A 22,093-nucleotide genomic window follows, 5' to 3' on the forward strand; every position below is an offset into this window, starting at 1 on the left:
AAAAGAGTTCACCTTTGAGGTCCAAAAACCTGTTAGACGAGCTGGTCAGTAAAGTATCTGATGAGTTTATAAGTTTAGAAATCTAAGTTGAATTAAAGCGCTACCCTAAACTTTTAATTCCAGGCTCGTTGATCCTTTGAATATATGTATTTGATATTTGTTTGCTATTAATTAAAATATTGAATATATTGTTTTTATTGTATTTCTTTGATAAGAAAATGTATTCAAAAGGATTAACTAGCAAGGGGAAACCTTTTAAATGAGGAACATTAATAATAAAAAAAATGTTTCCCTACCTTCCTTTACTTTCTTTTTAGGATAAGACTAAGAACAACAGTTAAGTACCATAAGGTCCACAAAATTAGCAAAACATAGAAACAAATTTAGTGGCCGTGGTTCGATGGTATGGTAAAAATAATCTAACACTTAAAATTTCAGTAATGGAAATAGATTTTATTTTAAAAAAATATACAAAATAAATTATAGAAGAAAATATAAATATATTTTCAAGAGATATCATAATGATAAAATATAAATATTAATAAAAAGCTCTTTGTCAATGGTAAAGTGCTACAAAACCGATCTCTTCTTGAAATCTCTCTATTTTACACAATAGATTTTGGTCTGTTTTTCTCCATTTTTTTTCTATCTTTCTCTCTCATTCTCTCAGTAAATTTCTATCTCTTCTAATATGTTTTTATTTTTTCATTTATTTTTCTATGTCTAGTTCTCGCTCCCCGTCTGTCTCTATCTCTTTAACTCTTAATCTTGTCAATTGTTTTCTTATTTTTCCCGGATTACTTATATGTATTCTTCTATGTCTCTATTCACTTTCTCACTCTCTCTCTCTCTTTCTCACTCTTTCTCTGTCTTTCTGTTTCGCTCTCACTTACTCACTTTTTCTCTCTCTTTCTCACTCTTTCTCTGTCTCTCTGTTTCGCTCTCACTTACTCGCTTTTTCNCTCTCTCTCTCTCTCTCTCTCTCTCTCTCTCTCTCTCTCTCTCTCTCTCTCTCCCTCCCTCCTCCTCCTCCCTTCTTCTCTCACTCTCACTCCCACTCTCTCTCCTCTCACAGTCTATCTCCTCTCTCACCCTCTCTCTCTTCCCCTCTTTCTCGCTGGTTTACAAAATGATAAATAACTAAAAACAACACTTTATTTAACAACACTTTAACGGTTGATGCGAAATCAAATACGATTCGGTTAAGAACAATCGGGACTAAATTCAAGAGAATTTCGGCTACTTTGTAGATTTGGTCAAGGACAGTTATTCTAGTGGTCAAATAAATTCCAATTCCTCTTCAAGCCGTTGCAAAAGGGGTTCAAAAAATTGGCCACTATTACGGCACACTTTGGCGACAAAATGAGGCCTATTTTGTACTATATTGCCATGTTGTCAAGCCCAAATACCTCTCAGAAACCTCTGGAGAAGTAGGGGACCTTAGAAGTTTTTCAATACGATCCTGATAATGTTTTCTCCGGTGAGTATAAGAACTATCAAACTGGAGCGAACGCACGCAACATGCACACAAATATCCTTAATTTGAGCTTATACAGTTTTTTATGATCCTTATATTCCGATTCCCTGTTTGGATTCCTTTATATTTTTTAACATTACTTCATAATTAATTAAACCAAATGGAAAATATACATAAACACTATTGTGACTCTGTCAGTAGTAGTGTTTTTTCTCTCTTTAATTATCTAGTTTCAATTTGAGTTTGATTACTTTTATTTCATATTATTGTACTGAAAATTGTTGTGACGATTAATGTACAATTAATAAATTATTTATTAATTATTTAAGCATAATTGATTAATAAAGTAAATAATATTTTATTTCTAATTAATAGATATACAGTTTTTATCACATTTTATTTTACTACCTAGTTTATTCGATTTGAATGCGGTTTTAACTAAAATAAAATTGTAAATGGATAAAAGGGAACGTACAATTAAAATTAATGGTCATAGGGTTTGTATTATTAATTGACAGAAATGTTTTCCTTTGTTTAATCATCATGATTGGGATTATTCAGACTTGTTTAATGAATCATACATACGAAAAAAGGACCGTTGATTTAAGTCGTATAACTTTTATTTTTATGTTTTTAGTAGAATTGAGCGTTAATTGTAAACGACTGGCTAAACCTAATCTCTATAAATAACATAATCATGTCTGATTGTTTTGTCCACGAGCAATAATGTTCCGATGACAAAAGGTAAATAACGAGTGTTTTAGAGTAGGTGATAAACGAGGAAAATTCGTTCTTCTCTGCGAAATATACGACGAAATACGGCAGTATTCGAATCACGTCCCCATGGTCTTTTGCACTAGCTCGTCTCGAAAAAAGTATATAGTCCAACTACGTGAATCTTCAAAAAACCGGTAGATGTAATGTACAATACACAGTTTTTCATTACTGCCTGCTCCGAAAAGAAGAATTTATAAGTCGTCTTTATGAATTTATAATCATGGCTTCATTCCGATAAAACTTGGCCATTTTGGGATGCCTTCAGACACTTATATTATTCATCTATGGTGAGCTAAAAGGAAAAACTTTTTTCTTTCTCGCCAAATATCCCGTTCAAAAGTATTACCAACTCATTTATTTCTATTAAACAAACTTCGGGCTGAGGAAACAACTGATGGCTCAAGATCAGAAGTGAATAATTAATTTCGAATCAAATGGATGCAATTATTAAGAAATTTCTCAACAAAACTAAATTTCTAATTTAAGACTGTACAGTACTTGTAATATATTAATTTTACTGGAAGGAAATGTATAACGAGTCATAAAGAAACAAAACAAGAGATACTTTAATTATCTAACAAGGAAAATTATTACGAGAGCCTCGTTAAAATATATAAAAAGTTTAATTAAAAAGCCTAAAAAAAGGTGAAAAATGGAGAAATATGGTCGAGCATAAAGATAATACAAAATAACGAATTATAAATACTTGCTTGACAAAAATAATTTACAAACTTAATGCAGTATTGATTCCCATCGGTTTCTGTGATTCATGTAGAACCGGAACCGGGTCATTTTCTTGGTCTGTCTCTACTCGCGTTTTTTTAAAGTTATTCAAACGCGTTATGCCATTGCGACATTTTCAATGAGAAACTCGGTGAAAAGATACTAGGCGTATTCACGATATTTGTAAGATCCCTACTTATATCCTTGAACCGCCTACCGCAAAATGCCAAATGCCTCTGACCTGTCGACTTAATAAACAAAGCGATGTATTGGAGTATTCACGATGTTTGAAAGATGTTAACTCGTTTTAACATGAACAGAGAAATCCTTCTTTAAAAAGGTGGTTCCTACTCACATTCAGTTGTTTCGCAACAATCCGGATTTCGAGCCCTTTAGCTCATCGTCAGGTTGAAGGGTTTCCACAAACACGTCTCTCGACATGAATTGCAGAAGTGAACCCGCCGATACCCCCGCCAACGCGACCTTCCAATGAGGAGCTGGGTTTTTAATGGCGCTCAATTTGAACGTGCGAAAAGCGGGAATTATAACACAAACAACAATTGTAATAGTAAATACTGTAAGAAATTGATTGTAAATTAGTGATTAAAGATAAAAAATATAAAAAAATAAAAATAAAAAATGAAATAATTGTAATAATATTAAATTATTATGAAACATAATAATAATTAGAATAATTAGTTTAATTATTTGGACGTTTATTATTATTTATATGCATATTTAAAATGAGAGGTAGATTTAAATATGTATATAAATAATATTAAACGTCCAAATAATTAAACTAATTATTCTAATTATTATTATGTTTTATAATAATTTAATATTATTATAATTATTTCCTTTTTTATTTTTATTTATTTATTTATTTATTTTATTTTTTATCTTTAATCACTAATTTACAATTAATTTCTTACAGTATTTACCATTACAATTGTTGTTTGTGTTATATTTCCCGCTTTTCGCACGTTCAAATTGAGCGCCATTAAAAACCCAGCTCCTCATTGGAACGTCGCGTTGGCGGGGGTATCAGCGGGTTCACTTCTGTAATTCATGTCAAGAAACGTGCTTGTGGAAACCCTTCAACCTGACGATGAGCTAAAGGGCTCGAAATCCGGATTGTTGCGAAACAACTGAATGTGAGTAGGAACCATGTTTTTTTAAGAAGGAATGAACTCCACACTCACCCCATCATTTATAATTTCTATGAACAGAGAAATGTCCAGTAAGATCGTGAACCACCCTTCTTTTCTTAGAATGTTAAACGTTAATTTTTCCGCAATGCTGCGCGTGGCGATTGGTAGAACCAAAAATAAAGCTATAACAGTCTTTGAAGGCTAGTTGTTGTTTGTTTTGGTTTTCGTTTGTGTAAATCGTAAGATGCTAGAAGTTAGAAAAAAGGGAAATCAATCAACTTTTTCATTCAAAATGCTATCTATGCACTCGAAAAGTACTAACAAATGACGCGCTCCAATTCCTGCTGACATACCTAGCTTGCATCCTAAGGTCTAACAGCCTACAACTTTATAGGATACGGGATTTATCTACTATGAACGAGAGTATAAGGACAGATCAGAAATTAACAAAAGATATGTATTGGTCTGATTTAATTAATGAGTAATTGAGAATAAAAATACGTGTAAACAAAAAACAGCTTTTCAATTCATGGCTGCCATGTTGGTTACCTACGCCCTAACGGATAGCAATGTGACTACATTTTCGACCTAACATCTAACATTGGCCTTGGTCTGTTAGATCGAGCAATGTTAACCAGCCGATTTTAACAAGTCATTATTTTTCTCGATCTAACACGACATAAAAGAGTTAAAAGGGTTATCACCAAGTTCGTGAATACCCCTATTATCCAAATGAATGAGAGTTGCTCATAAAGAAACCGGGATAATAATACACCACACAAGGAGTGGTAATCGATGGAGTATACAACACGATAATCTTGGTGTTTGGTGGAGTTGTACTTGGCGGACATGAATAAGGTTTAAGGTTAAAACGATTTTCAGTTTTATAAAGAGAAACAAAATTCTAGAACAAGTTTCCAATAATGGGAAGCACACTGATTGGATGTAGCAAGTTAGGCTCAGTAGTTTGTTTTTAATCATGGATGCAAATACGCTGTTTTGACCTCTTTTTAAAGGATAGTCGGGATAGCCATTGCTTTGAAGGAATCTTAGAGAAGGTTGTTCCGTATTATTTATTTATACCAGGATTTTTTGAGTTCGGAGTTTCGAATTGTTTGACTTAATTTCGGGGTGAGTGTGAGAGGAAGAGTAGTATCCAGGTCGCTAGTTGTTGACTTTGTGTGTTGTTTGTACTGGTTGTCCTACTAAGATGTAAGAGCTTTGGAGAAGTGAGAGTCGACAAGTTTGAACTTGTCCACGTCAGAATTGGCCCTTGTGCCGTCGGTTTGTTGAAGACCACAATTTTAAAAGAATACGCCTACAGTCGAATGTTGCAAGAATATTTAAGACAACGAAGATAAATAATTAAACGAATATGTACAAAATTTATCGCTCATTAATTGATTTCTGTTTTGTATCAGAAATATATAATTTTTACGCTCTGCATATTTGTTTTAAATTGAATGCTTTTAAAACAACTAAATTATTTAATACTTATTTCAAAACATTTATTTAAATTCAATACTCGTTTGTTATTAATTTTATACAAACCTAGTCCGTGGTCGTTCATTTGCCCTTTTCCCGGGTTGAGATTTTCTGCCGAGCTTCACTCTAGAAAGATTGAAAAGCTTACCGACTAGGTCATGAATTATTCGTTAGGAGGGAACTGACCCAAAGCATATAAAGTATTCATTCCGCCCTATTCAGAATTACCTTATTACCCTGAACGCGAAATGTAAAATCATTACGAGCAGTATCAATATTTGTCGTTGCGTGAAGGAAACGGCTTCGCTTCTGTTGATGAATATTTCACTGATTGCCTCTCACACACGGGAAAATTTCCCCAGCCAAAACCGACAAGGTTTTTTTTAGTCCATATTAAAATATTGTTAATGTACAAAATACATTACTTTATTGCTGGAGGCAACAACAATACAAATTCATCTTAATAGAAATGAAAGTAAAAAATAAAAAAATACCATAAAGTTCTAAATGTCTTATTATAAAATGAATTTTTGATGGGGAAAGATTGTGTAGTAAACCATACAGTATAAATACCGAAATACCATCAGTATTATACACTGTGTAACAGTTAACATATGGAACTCGCGTACGGTGGCCAAAAATCTTCGAAAAGAAAACACAACATCGATGGAAAAATTACAAAAATTTGCCTTGTAGAATTGTGCTAACAGACTAGAATGACACAATTAAATATAATATCATTTAAGAAAGATTCATCATGAAACCCCAAAAACCAATGAAACGGTTACAAAAATGTATGTAAATTTCTTTGAAATATTAGATGATGTGGAATGGAGTCAAATAGGCCTTTTTGGTTTTTAATTGTCTTTCCACGATTTGTTATAAAGGGAATTTTAAGTGAAACTTCCGTTTTGTTGTCAACTACTTCTTATTACCAATATGATCGCACACTGTAAGAATTCACAAGGTTCAAAACAAACAGAATAATTCAAAATGTGGGGTTGAGATGGGAAGTTAGTGCCTGAGTGGATCGAAGTCATGATAGCTCAAGTGGTAGAGCAGCGGCGTATCAAGCCGAAGATCGTGGGCTCGAATCCCGCTCGTGACACTGACTTTTTTAACTCAACTAAAAACCTTAATTAATTGAAAGATATTAATTGGTCAGGCGGACCACGAAAACTAGTGAACAACAAAATAGTGCTTCAATCTAAATCAATGGTTCCTAAAATTTTTGGACCCACGGACCCTTTTCTATATTCAAAAATTGCCCACGGACCCCCCAATTGATAAAGCCTCATAAATGCATAGTATAAAAATTAAAAATTAAAAAAAAAAAACATTTTGGTGAAGAAGTATTTATTGAAATTATAAATTATAAATACACATAAATTATAATATTAATTGCTTTTGTTTAAAATAAATTATATAAAAATTATTGACTTGGATGAACATGATGAGTTGTTATGAGTGTATATATGTCCGCTTCAATGTATGTGAGTAGCAACCGCAAATTTCCACAAGCACTAATTTATATTCTTTTTTTGTGATTCATAATGGCATTAAATCCACGTCCTACCAAATAGGAAGATGGGAAAGCAGTCAACAACTGTACAATAACCCATAATGCAGGATATAAAATTGGGAACTGTTTTTGAAATCAGAATTTGTGGTATCCTTGTTCAAACATTGGTTTAAGTTCCTAATTTGTGGATATTTCAATAAGCTGCTCCTGTATTAGTATGGATTCATCTGTGTTTGGGATGTGAGTTTGTTCACGCGCAAAAGGGCTCAACATCCAGTCGGGAATATCCAAGAGAAGAATGTCTTCAAATCTTTGGTTCGTATATAAACCTAAAACATCAATATCTCACTGGCACTCTCAACACAACACACAAGAATGACACATATACACAGAAAACAACCACTTTGAGTGAGTACAAATACTTTTTGATTGAATATAAACTTTCTAGCAATGTATAAATTCATTTATTTTTCACATCCTACATTTATTTGTAAAATTTAAACAATGTTTATAAATCCCAGGCCCTGAAGATGATCTCAATAAAGATCGAAACGTTGGAACGATAAAGAAAATGTTTTTCTAAACCCTACGTCACACCAGACCACATCTCACTACCTCCAAATTTATATTAAATCTTGCGCGGACCCCCTGACGTTGTTCAGAGACCCAAATTCAATTTCAATTTTCCACGGGCCCCTTGAATGATGCCGGGGACCCCTGGGGGTTCGTAGGGACCACTTTGGGAACCACTGATCTAAATAATAAAAATAAAATTTCCAGTATAGACCATTATTCAATACTAGACATAGTCGATCGATTCAATTACCCCCTTGAAACCATCTATGAATAATAACAGAAAGTACTAGACTTCGAAAACCCATAATCACTGGAAAGATTGGAAAAATAAAGGTAGAAGGTAAACTTGGCGTTCTTTTATGGCATACGGACAGCTAAGGTTCGTAAATTGTATGGTAATGCACCACATGTCCTTCAACCCCACCGTATCCAATTTTCAACTCAAAATGTAAGCCTTAGGATCAAGTGCGATAAGGAACAAACAGCTCAATGGTGTAACAATAAAAAAATATTTTAGGTATAAAGTCTTTTAAGCCAAGCAGATGGGGCAATTAAAGTTCGCAAAACAGCAGATATACTTGCTGAAAAAGGAGCCTCGGATCAACATTCCCATATCCATTTTGTGGCATAATATTAAAAGCCATGTTAAAAGTCAGCTGAAACTTGACAAACAACTGAAAAACACCCCAATGGGATAGAGAGGAAATACTACTGAGAAAGGAAAACAAGGTTAACTGGTACATTTACATGGCGTGCTTCACTAAAGTACTAATTTAACAAATAGAAATATTAACAGATGAACATTGTCCAATATTACCAGTACGGACAAAAACGACAAAACATATTTTATGCATATGCCCTGCAAAATACGGGAAAAGGTTTTAGTACCTGGGAAGATCCCTCGTCACTATGATGCCATTCCCCTGGGAAGATTAATTTACTTAGTAAAATAAATGGAATATCTTCCAGAAATTGCCCTACCAGAGTACAATATGAGACATGTAAAGTGCTAAAGGGAAATGTGCCTACGACTTCATATGTTAAAAACAAAAACTTCTATAAGATATAAAAAATCTAAAATAGAAACCGACTGACACAGCGATTAGACATCACATCGTGAAAGTCCATCAAGGCCTAGAGAAATAAAAAATAAATTCAGGAAACTACTGAACTATCTTTGAGTTAGTGCACGTCAGGTGCCTGGGAGTCTTTTCGACAATATTTCTTTTAGGTCGCATTGGACGAAATGTACACTTTAATCATCAGTGATCCCGGATCAAAATATAGCTTGTATATTTAGGTTCGGAAGATGCAAAACCAATAAAAATGGTTTTCTTACATATTTTATTTACAGTTGTTAACCTCGGATTTTCAGAAATCACCGAGCTACAAGTAAAGGTATTGTTTTTTTTTGTTTTGTTTTTCTCATCAATATTAGATAAAGTTTTTCGGATAAAAATGTAAATTCTCAATCGTTTGTTTATATTATTGAAATTGTAAAACTATACAAAAACGTTTCACCGTGAAAATGCATATTACTATTTAATACTGGATCCTCCACAAAATCGGCAGAAAATCAGGTACTGTTGAACTAATTTAAACATTACGCCAAGATTATTCTATTGCCACGTTTTTAACGCAGCATTTTCACTTTAATTAATTAATTAATACTATATTAAAACGTCCCTGCTTGTTTTAATTGCAATTGCATTTAGAAGTAAAGGGAAGGTTATTTGAAATTTAATTAAGAAAATAAACAAGTTCGAGGAAAAATGTTCTGAAAACTAATTACAAATCAAGATAGAGTTGTCCGTAGGGTTGAATGTTTTGTTAACGACTCTTTCTGTTATTTTAGTTGGGAAAGGTTTTTATAAACAGGCATTTCACTGGAACCGGTTAATGGTTACAAATTTAAACAATTGAACTAAAACGTTTATATCCATAAATATACGTTTATATGCTTAACTTGTATATTGCCACCCCACATATTATAGTTAGTATATTTTATCAGTAAATAAAAGGCAGTTTTTCCGTATTGTTCAAACGACTTTGGGGTTAATAAATAAGAGCTACAGGCACAAATTAAAATTTTTAAATGTGAATCTCAGAAGTTTGGAAAACAGTTCTTTTAATAGTGAAAATATAATATTGGTATTTCATGTCATTTTTGCTTAATTAACATTAAGTTTTTTGTAACTAGTATTCGGAGATCGTGAGATGCGGTCTGGTGTGACGTAGGTTTTAGAAAAATATTTCCTATATTTTGTCAACGTTTCGATCTTTATTGAGATCATGTTTATAAATCTCAGACCATGAGGATGATCTCAATAAAGATCGAAACGTTGGCACGATAAAGAAAATGTTTTTCTACAACCTATGTCACACCAGATCGCATTGAAGTTGGTGTCTGAGTGGATCGAAGTCACGATAGCTGAAGTGGTAGAGCTGCGGCGTATTTAGACGAAGATCGTGGGTTCGAATCCCGCTTGCTCGTGACATTTTGTTTTTTAGCTCAATCAATACCTTACATAAAGATTAATCAAACTAAAGTTAAACCCGTGTCCTTATTCGTCTTAATTAAGCCCAAGATTTTCTACCTGAAGATTTGTGAATAAAGTACTAAACTTGAGATGAATGGATAATAATCAACATGGAAGAAAATGCTTTCCACAAGTATAAATTTTTCAATATTTTTGAAAACTTGAAATGTTTCACTATAAAATAAAAATATAAATATACGTGTTTTGATGAATATCGGTAGATGCTTTAAATAATTTAGCACCCAATGTTTTGCTTAAAAAATCATATAGTTGTTATATAATACCGATGCAAGCTGGTCAAAATTCTTACAAAGTAGGTTTAAAAAACATTTCTTAATTTTGAGTGAAAAGAAAACAAATTTTCGGGGAAAAACAACCAACCTTGGAAAACAGTTTGGGTGGTTCTGGTCCTTGAGGACGGGCGAATACGAGAAAAGGGGTTCGCCCTCAGAGGGCCTAACAATCAGAATAGTATTAATTAAAGAGTAGATGGGCCGGCCCTTCGACCCTGCTTGTGCATGTATTAGTTGACAGAATAATAGACGAACCCTTTGGGAAACCGCCAGCTATTTAATTGATCTCCGACACCCTTCCAATTGATTCGACCGCATCAATGTGCCCCATGGGTGTAAAAGGCCAAGGTACCAGTTTCTTGGAATTGTGCTATTGACGGCTTATGAAAAGTATTTACATGCCTTGTTTATGTTCGAATTGAAATCTTGTGCCTTTAATTAAACATTTCTTTACTTAATATATCTATTGAAATATAAACTTGTTCTACTCTGCAATGAATTTTATTGAATACAGGTGATTTCATCAGTATAAAAGATATTCCTGGCACTAAATTCATTAATCTATGTACTGATTATTTGGAGATCGTGATCTATTTACTTTTTTTTATTGGATGTTTTATGGGAGTTGGGTCAAATTAATTACCCTGCATAAGTACATGTGCATTAACTAAATATTTATTAAAACTTTGCACTTTTAAAAGTACTATTATTCTTTATAATAAATATTTATGAACATAGGACTACTCAGATACTTTTACAATTAAATTACTTACTTAGATAAAATGGAAAATAACATAATTTACCATATGAATATAATTTTTTAAAAATAATGGACTAATTATTTTTTAATAAACTTTATTTGAAAAGTTTTTAAGACTATTTAAAATTTGTAAATTTGGCTTAAAAGAAAGCTTTACAGTTTTCACATTTGATATCAAATTTTAAATCAGTTACACAAGATGTATTAGGGAAGTTATATGTTAGATTCCTCCGGCAGAATAAAATTTTGTTTTTTTCGTGTAGAAATGTGTGGTGATTAGTGACCTTTATTCGATGATTATTCAGAAATCGTGAGATGCGGTACACTCAGAAGGGAATAGAAATACTTTGATTAAATATTAAAAACATATATTTTTTTTGTATTGCATTAATTAACTTTTTTCCACATACTACATGTATTTGTTAAATTTAAACAATGTTTGTAAATCCCAGATCCTGAACATGATCTCACTAAAGATCGAAACGTTGGCATGATAAAGAAAAGGTTTTACTGAAACCTACATCACACCAGACCGCATCTCACGATTTCCGAATAATAAATTTTGTTGCTAAAAAAAGTTCTACGAATATGTAATCTTCTATTAACCTAATATTACAACAATAATTGTTTATATCATGCACGCTAGTCTATAGTTTTGAAGGACATTAAACATTCAATTAATTGAATTGATTAAAGAAAGTGTAAATGAACATTTATTGTCACAATCGGGAGTTGAACACACGCCATTCGGATAAATACGATGTTTGACCAGTGGACCATCGTGATGTTCTGTTCCAATTGATTTACGTATATAGTAGCTTTTAATTTTTCCGCAATTTTGCGCGTGGCAACTGGTATAACTAAAAATAAAGCTATAACAGTCTTTGAAGATTTGTTGTTTTGGTTTTCTTTTATGTTAAATTGTAAGAATCCAAAAGTTAGTAAAAAAGTAAAATTAATCAACTCTTTGATTCAAACTGCTATCACGCACTTGAAAAGTACAAATGACTCACTTCAATTCGTGCCGGTATATTTAGCTTGTATCTTAACATCTAACAGCCTACAAGTGTACACGATAGGTGATGTATCTATTATGAGCGAGAGTGTAAAGACAGGTCAGAAATTAACAAAAGAAATGTATTTGTATGATCTAATAATGCTAATTTAAGAATAAAATTTCGTGTAAACAAGAAACAGCTGTTAAAGTCATGGCTGCCATGCTTGTTACCTACGCCCTAACGGATAGCAATGTGACTACAATCTTTGATTTAACTTCTCTACATTGGCCCTGGACTGTTAGAACGAGCAATGTTAACTAGCCGATTCTTACAAACCTACGTCATCATTTTTCTTGATCTGACACGACCTAAGAGTTAAAATGGTTAATATAACTATCATGAATAGCCCTAATGTGAGAAGTTTAGGGGCCGACAAACAGTAGTCACTGCTAAGTTTTTTACTTCTTTTTCTCGTCTTTCACCCGCATTTTTCGACCTGCAGCCATTTGATCGTCTCGATCTGTTACTGATTCTTTTAAATGATGCTAGCCTCTCGCTTATACCTCAGGTTGTGAACTACAGAAAATACTTAAAACAAGAAATACAAATACACATTTGTCAGGCCAAATTCACATTTCCAGAGTACTCGGTATTCCTATGTGGGGGGTCAACCTTATCCATTCTAGCTAAAAACTTCTTTTTATTCTACAGATGTCATACACTCACCTCCAGATTATTTAAGATTCCTCGGATGAGGTTAAGAAAAAACTTTTAAAAGCCTTTCTCCGCTCCGTTCTATCGAGACAGTGTTTTGATTCCATTGACGAAATCTTAAATTTTAAATTTGTAATACATTATGTATATTTGTGTATTGTTATTTTTTTATTTGTTTTATTTATTTATGTTTTTTTCCGGGCGGCTAACTGCTACGGTCATTGCCGGCACCACGCGTATATCTTTCTCACATTTTGAAAAATCTGCACTTTCTACTGATAATTTCATTCTAACCTCGGACCTTACGATTTTTGTTGCATTTCTCTTTGTATCCCTCCACATGTGGTACATTGAGGTATTTGACCATTTACATACATACACACATTCATAATACACATTTATACTAATAAACCTAGTTTCCTAATATTACAACTAAAGTGGAGGTCGGTAAGATGGTTATAATCCTGCCGACCTCCTTCCATTCTTGCGAATAAATACATTCAAACGGTATGTACAAATTCCACTCGTCCATAAAACTACGCCTACCAGTCTTACGTATTTGCTTTCGGTTTTAGGTATCTTGCAATGGCACCTTATAATGACCGTGATTATAAAGCTTCTGAGTTTTCTGAGTAATATGACCAAATTTCTTTTATTTCGTGAATCTGAAATTTTCGTGTACTGAAATATTTGTCCGTCCATGTTCACATTGAAAAAATCAGTATTGCCCTTCCCTTTACATGTAAGATATATACCCAATAATCTACGATGTATAACCAATATTCTATCTATCATTAATATGCTTTGTAACCCTCACAGCCTCTTCGTCGTAATTAACCCAAAAGAAAAGACTTTTCAAGTTCAATTTAAAATGCAACGGCACTTATTTTGCTGGAACAACTTAGCACATGTCTCTTGGTAATCGCAGGATTTACGTAGAAAAGAACGTTACAAAACATAAAATACGATTTGTACGAATCCTGTTAAATTGGCAACTTTAAGCCGGGAACACTAACCCGATGCAATGCTATGCAACGCTACCCGACTCAAATGCAAAGTCGAATTTTCCATAAGATTGTTTATGCACATCTGCCCGATGCTACCAACGCTACCCTCTGCGATCCCCACTGTCCAGATTTTCGTCAGGTAGCATCGAGTACAGTCGAAGGCAAAAGAATTGGACACTCATAATTTTATTCAAACTACATGTTTTATTGTCGTTAAATTAATTACAACATACATTTTTTAATATAATCAAATTAACCGAGATCAAAAATTCATTAGTTTTTATTTAAAAAAAAAAAAAATTTTAATGGTTTGGTACAAAATTGATCAAAACACCTTCATTTTTTCATATAATGAATTTAAATAACAATTTATTAAATGGTTTTGCTCATAAAATTTAACTGACAATTTATTTCAAGGTTTAGCTCAATTACACCATTTTCGTCGCGTAACGTCAAAACAGGACTCATATTTTTTGTAGTTTGTTTCAAACTATGTATATGTAATTTTGTCGTTAAACTAATTACAACATTCTTATTTTAATATAAACCAAATTAAACGAGATCAAAAATTCATGCGTTTTTATACAAAAATATTTAATTAAGATGGTTAGATGAAAATGTATTAAAACACCGGAATAACATTATTTAAAATAATTAAATTTAACTAACAATTTATTACATGGTTGTGCTCATAAAATTTAAGTAACGATTTATTACATGGTTTTTCTCAAAATAATGCATTAAGAACAAAAGAGGTGATTGTGATACTGATTTGTGATACACTCTATGGGACTGTACGTGGCGTGCGTTTGACTTCGCATAGATGTGGTCACCCTACCAAAACGTGACAAGGCGTCGGGTAGCATCGGGTAGCGTCGCAAAGCGTTGCATCGGGTCTGTTCCCGGCTTTAAGGTTAAGGAAAAAATCAACGTTTTATTCTAAAACCCAATCATATTTTCTTGAACAACAACATTTAAATAAAAACGTGAATTTAAAACTGTTTCAATTTTTATTATTAAAAGCTCGTTTGAAATGTTAAATAATTAACAATAATGTTCTACTTTATTCTACTTCAATTTATCTGCATTAGCGGTTAAAAAGACACTTTTTTCTTGTTTGATTTTTTCAGTTTTTATTGCAGAATATTCGTAAATTGAAGTGGATTTTCAATAAAAACCATAACAGCAATTAAAATTAATTATGTTGAACATCATTATCGTGCAGGTAGTAATAAAATATAAAAAATTGTACAATATATAAATATTTATTCATCGAACACAATACGATCAAAGGAGAAAAACATCCTCTTTTTAGACGTATTTCATGTTAAATATTAAAATTAAATTTTATATGATTGATAATAACGTTATAACTCGAGTTTGCGTTTTATTAAAACAAACGTTTACGTCAATTTCAACCTGGTCGATGCTATTTACAATCCCACCGCAAAACGCCCCATCATTGCATCGGGTAAGTGTGTTCCCGTATTAAGCCTTCAGTATGTCTATGTGATTTGTGAGAATTCAAGTCCCTTTTAATTACCCATGAATGGTAGCGTGCGTCCGATTTATCTTTGTTTGTTAGTGCTTTTGGGGTTTAAGATATCATATTTTTATTGTTATTTATTTTGTTTGATGTAATTGAGTTTTCTTTTGCAGTGCATTTTAAAATTGTACGTCATAAGGTCAAATTTGTTTATTTGAAATTTAGAATATAAGGAACGTTCATTATAAAACTATTAGCAGACAGAAGGAAACGTGAAATTGCTGGTTATAAATTCGTGGTCTCCATGGGCGAAAACACAAAAAAATCCTCTTTATATTAGTTTAAAAAAAGGCAAGTTTCATACAAAGGATACTTAATATGAAGAAGGTTTACGTCCTAAGAGGGCATCACTGTATAAAGAATGGACGCGAAATTGGAAGAAGCCAGGGGGTCGGAAGCTCACATGTATTACTTAGCATCAGTAACTCACAAGTTTATACAGGCAATAACGCCCTTTTACTGCGGCACATAACAATATAGCCGGATACTTTGGAGTCTGACTGGAAAAGGAACGTGGCGAGTGGAGTAATGGCATGTTCAAAAGGGGTGGAACTCCCGGCTACACCTCCAGATGTTGAATGAAACACAAAAGCCTCCTCCGAAACGGAGACACATAAATATTTCATTTCCTCTATCCTTTTCCATTTCTCAATAACCCTGACGTCTTGCTACTAACACCTTCCTCCTTATTTACCTCTGTCAAATACGCCTCGAAAGTATTTTCTTTCAGAATTTGGGCCATGGTATAACATTGTATGCAGAAATATTTAACATAACGACTCTTATCATCGTATAATTATGCATTTATGATTTATCAGAACATAGATTTTGAGTTAGATTACTTTTAAGTTGGTGTCCGAATGGGTCGAAGTCACAATAGCTCAAGAGGTAGAGCAGCGGCGTATTTAGCCGAAGGTCGTGAGTTCGAATCCCGCTCGTCACACTACCTTTTTAATTTCAACCAACACCTTACATAAAGATTAATTAATTGAAAGAAGAAATTTGATATTTAATGGATTATTTTGAAGACTCACCTGCACGTTGCTCCGTTTTTGCAGACGTCAGTCATAGGAAGACATAGAGGCCCTTTTTCACACGAGGTACCGCTGAAACCGTGAAAACAAGAGCACCAGTATTCTCTGGAAAAAAAGACAATCATTTTTAGGGTATTTTGTTGTATGTATGTAAGTAATGTACTAAATAATTCTAAAAATCTATATATTAAAGTAAAACCGTTATCGTTATATGAGTAAAATAAAAATAGTTATCTAAAACTACTAAAATTACCACGCTATTTTTTTAAATTGTTTAAAACATTTTGTGTAGGAGAATAATAATTACAGGAATGGAACACTGATATATTAGTTGAGGTAATGTAATAAAAAGTTATATTGTAAAATTTGTAATCTCTCAACACGTAATGAAAACAAAACATGATAATAACAATTGTGAATACACAAAAATCATGACTAAAAAAACAACCGAATAAATTGAATTTTGTTAGAAACTGTTTTCATAAACTCTTTGAACAACATTATATTTCGAAGAGACTGGGATAAGATTTGAGCCCAAGAGAAAAATTTAATAATTTGGTTTAAAAAAAATTTTTTTTAGATCATAATAAGGAAAAAAATTAATTGGCTAAAACTTTTATTTTTTGAGTAAATGCCTTGCGAATTTTCATAAAAGTGATGTCTTTTTATTTTTAATATACTTATTTTGTTGTAAAAATAAGTATTGTTCCAGTGGTAATTTTTCACCTAGCGCTACGCGTCAAGCCAACCGGGGAATTTTTTTAAAAATCGAACGCTCGATTTTTTAGAAATTTGGCTAAGCCTTTCCACTCTAAAAAATTATACCAATAACTCAAAAATTCATGGATGTCATATAAGTTAAATGTTTGTTTTCAATTTGTCATTTTGGTGTGAGTCAAGTAAAAGTTTTAATTATTTATAACCCATCACAGTTCGTGGTCCGATTGAGCAATTAACGTTTTCAATTAATTAATCTTTATGAAAGGTATTGGTTGAGATAAAAAAGTCAGTGTCACGAGCGGGACTCGAACCCACGACCTTCGGCTAAATACGCCGCTGCTCTACCACTTGAGCTATCGTGACTCATGTGCTCGAATCCCGCTCGTGGCACTGACTTTTTTATCTCAACCAATACATTTCATAAAGATTAATTATTTATAACGTTAGTTTCTTGACTTTTCAGCCTTGTAGGAAGATTCCAAATTAGTCGTTTATCCATTCATCCAACTTCCAAGATAAGGCCCCAGGAAAAAGACAGTGGTAGGCAATGGGTTTCCACTCACTGGAGGACAGATACTTTTACACAGGGTATAATTTATCTGTACGCTTTCCATTAGGTTTATGTCCATTCTCCACTTTTTGAACTATCCTGGAAATTCATTCAGGTGTCGTAAGTGTCGAGTGTTTATGGCCGGATCCAAATTACGTGTATATTGAAAATTATAATGACCCAAGTATACTTCCATGAGGAACACCCAGCCCTAACGAGTAGATGAGATGACAATTCAGTTCCTTGAATTTTGATTCGCCAAAATCGGTCAGAAATGATCGAAGTATGGTTAGTACGCATGAGGGAGGATGTTTATCCAGTGGAGAATTTTAAAAAATGCAATATAATATAATCTACGCTTCCAATATTGTTGATTTAACTAAAGTAATTATAGATGTTTCTAAATCGATAATCTGTATTAGTTTAAATAATAGCTAATTAATTTTCGAAAGAAAAAAACAGAAGTATCTAAAAAAGTTATCTGTGATTTCAAGGTTTACGTCAAGCATAAAGTCAGATTATTTAAAAAAAATATATATATTTTGCATTGTATAAATTCACTTTTCCACATCCATAAATGTAATTGTTATATGTAAACAATGGTTGTAAATCCCAGGCCCTGAAGATGATCTCAATAAAGATCGAAACGTTGGCACGATAAAGAAAATGTTTTTCTCAAAACCTACATCACACCAGACCGCATCTCACGATTTCTAAATAAATATCGATTAACGGTCACTAATCGCCACACATTATTTAAAGTTTCACAACAGAATTTTATTGTCATCTTTGAGTAAGGCGTGAACATCAAAAAAATATCAATGTCAATTTTGAGCTTTGTCAGTAATAAAAACGCGCCCCGAAATGCAAAGCCAGAAAGAAACAAAGTAACTGGTTGGAGAACTTCTTGAATGACCTAAATTTGTATTGAATATTTTACCTAGTTAAACGGTACTTCTTCAAATGTACAATAAAAGTAAATATGTACGAGAATAATAACAAATAGCAAAAAAAAATCAGGCTAATCAAAACCGGAAGTAGCTACATAGTTCGCTTAATAAAAAATCAACTTCACTTCGCAAGCTTTGGACCGTTTTTGCCTTGGGCAAGTTTTAGGGACAAAACAAGGCTTTGAGGCTTCCAGAGAGCTGAGATTCAGAAAGGGTTTGGATGTTTTGCTTAGTGAGGGATTTCTCGACAAATGCGAATTATCAACCATCATCTAATCACTGCTTTTTAAGCGAGGGGAGGTCATTAAACCATCCCCCTTACAACAAACTTGCTAAGTCATTCATCGGATACCGCTTTGATTTGGGGGCATTCAAATTAGATTACAAGGATAAATTTAAATTGAGTATGTTGAAGAAGCTAGTTTAACGCTAGGCTTCTAACTTCAATAGATCTTGATAAATCTGTGCCAATATTTATAACCTGGTCCAATGTACTTTGCTTTCTCGCCACTCGACAAATTGTTTGTCCTACTTAAAAAATTTTCAACAGAGAATTGTTGATGTGCAAAACGTTCCGCAATCGCAAACAGATAAGGTTACCAGTTAGTTATTCGTAACTACCACTTAACCTAACGTGACTTTTTATCTCAACCAATACCTTACATATAGATTAATTAATTGGAAGAGGTTATTTGGTCCATCTGACCACGAAATTTAATGGATTTAATAAACAAAACTTCACTAAAGTTTTCCGTGTCCATTTTATTACTCGCCGACAACTGAATAGATTTGACATTCGAAAAATGGCAAAAAGGAGGGAAAATTCAAAAGGTACGTTGAGATAGAAGATAGGTGTCCGAGTGGATCGAACTCACTATAGCTCAAGAGGTAGAGCAGCGGCGTATTTAGCCGAAGGTCGTGGGTTCGAATCCCGCTCGTGACACTGACTTTTTTTATATCAACCAATATCTTACATAAAGATTAATTAATTGAAAGATGTTTTTTGGTCACTCGGACCACGAATGAATATATAAAATATTGTTAATCTTAAGATTTTTAAGTAGCATTGTTTTAATGTTTAAATATCGGTAAAGCAGCAATGAAAGAATATAAGAATGAGAAGATTTAAAGATTCCAGACTCAGATTTTGCTTTCCTGCTTAACAAGAGAGCAAACCCTGCTTTCTCAATGTTGACTGTCATGGCCGACCAAACACAACTTTTTTAATTCGTCCCGGCGAGCTTTGAAAGTAGTGTTCGCCTGTATTTGACAATGATGAGGATCTTTGAGAGTTCCCAGCCAGTTGAAGAGGGGAGTTCCGTTGTAAACCTCTCAAATGAGCCAGCCAACGAAGAGGAAATCTTCTTGTTCAGTTGTCGTACTTAATCAGCAAAGAACAATGAATTGCGGTGGCGTCGGTTCATCCGTTGAAGTACTAGAGGAACAATTAATTTGCTCAAACACCGCAAGGCATCTCAAATAAAGCCGGCTAATTTAGCCGAATTAGTATATTTTCTATTTCTTAAAACCTAAATTTATGCTTTATTTATGCATAAATTATCATGTTTTTATTGCAAAACAGCAGACGTAAGTTTTTAATTTAAAAAGTGTTTAAAAAATTGTAACCTTTTAAGTAACCTGGCTGGTTTTAAGTTGGCAGTGTTAATTGATCCACCAGTGGATTAACTCGAAGTGTTCTGATTGATACCGATCACTTTACTGGTCCGCCTATTATTGATCTTAACTTTCCCTCTTTTTTTAATGACGACTGTAATTAGAATCGTAAACGCTTAGAAGAGAGGATAGATCGACTCGAGTTCGTCCACCCGTAAGCCAATTTTACCTATAACCTAAAGAAAATCAATTCAAATCGATCTATTCTAACTGAGGCGAAAGTAATTCCAGTTTCGTCCCAAGGCCCTTGTAGGAAGGTGGAAGTATTCCGGGATTAAAAATTAATAGCAGCGACAGTAGGCCGACGCAGGCACCATGCTCCACGAAGCGTAACTAACGTCTAACGATCTCGGTCATTGTCTTGTTCCCTTACTATCACCATCAGTCAACGATATATTCATATGTATAATTAGATAATAAAAAATTAGTCCTGAAGAAGGAGGTACATTCTGGAATAGCTTGGGAAGGAACGTTATTTTATTTTTCTTATTTTTGTCAGCCTTGATAGTTTTTTAATATAAATAATAATGAAGACTGAAAATGAGTTATATCGAACGTAGACTAACATCAGTAAAAAATTATATTAAGATTATTTGGAGATCGTTAGGTGCGATCTGATGTGACGTCGTTTTTAGAAAAACATTTTCTTTATCATGCTAATGTTTCGGTCTTTATTGAGGTCATCTTCAGAGCCTGGGGTTTAGGAACATTGTTTAAATTTTACAAATATATGTAGGATGTGAAAAAAATGAATTTATACAATGCTAAAAAATTTATATTCATTCGAAGTATTTGTACTCATTCAAAATGTTTGTTTTCTGCGTAATTATGTCATTTTTGTGTGTCGTGGTGAGAGTAAATGAATGTAAAACAATATTTTTATTTAAATTTGTTGAAGTCGTGATGAGAGGTCAAGAATGAGGTAGGCGATGTTTTAATCTGATCATACATGTCAAAACTTCGGCAAAAAATGAAAAAGGTGTTTTTTTACCTATCTCATTCATGGCCTCTCCTCACGACTTCAACAAATTATGAAACAACAGATCACTAAGAAACACACATTTAAATACGCACTACATGAATTCCTCGAGCGTTTGCTTTGCCTGTTCAACTGCTTTTACGATACTTCTTGCGTACCATACTTTTTCAAACATGTTGACGGTTGTCTAATTACAAAAGAATTTCTTGCATCAATAGCGAAACTAATTTTTTTTCTGGTTTGTTGTTTCATAGAATAGAAAAATTTGTGACTGATAATAATTTATTAAGATTATATTACAATTAATTAAGGTTTTTAGTGGAGATAAAAAAGTCAATGGCACGAGCGGGTTTCGAACCCACGATCTTCGGCTAGATACGCCGCTGCTCTACCACTTGAGCTATCGTGACCTCGATCCACTCGTACACCAACTTCCTATCTCAACCACTTTTGAGTTTTCCCTCCTTTTTGCCATTTTTCAAATGTCGTGTAATCGGATTGGATTCTCGGTTGGGGTTAAGATGGGAAGTTAGGTCCGAGTGGATCGAGGTCACGATAGCTCAAGTGGTAGAGTAGCGGCGTATCTAGCCGAAGATCGTGGGTTCGAATCCCGCTCG

General features: G+C 33.3%; 1 protein-coding gene across 3 annotated transcripts in view; it reads right to left on the reverse strand.

Moving 5' to 3' along the window:
* The window catches only part of LOC106664542, a 382,600-nt gene that overhangs the window by 158,970 nt on the left and 201,537 nt on the right, over positions 1-22,093 (reverse strand). For all 3 annotated transcript variants that reach the window (XM_014390354.2, XM_014390356.2, XM_014390357.2), the window contains exon 3: positions 16,604-16,708. In XM_014390354.2, coding sequence (XP_014245840.1) covers positions 16,604-16,708 — 105 coding nt within the window. The remainder of the gene's footprint in view (positions 1-16,603; positions 16,709-22,093) is intronic.

Source organism: Cimex lectularius, unplaced genomic scaffold (assembly GCF_000648675.2).
Source record: "Cimex lectularius strain Harlan isolate CLEC.00 unplaced genomic scaffold, Clec_2.1 scaffold13, whole genome shotgun sequence".
Lineage (NCBI taxonomy): Eukaryota > Metazoa > Arthropoda > Insecta > Hemiptera > Cimicidae > Cimex > Cimex lectularius.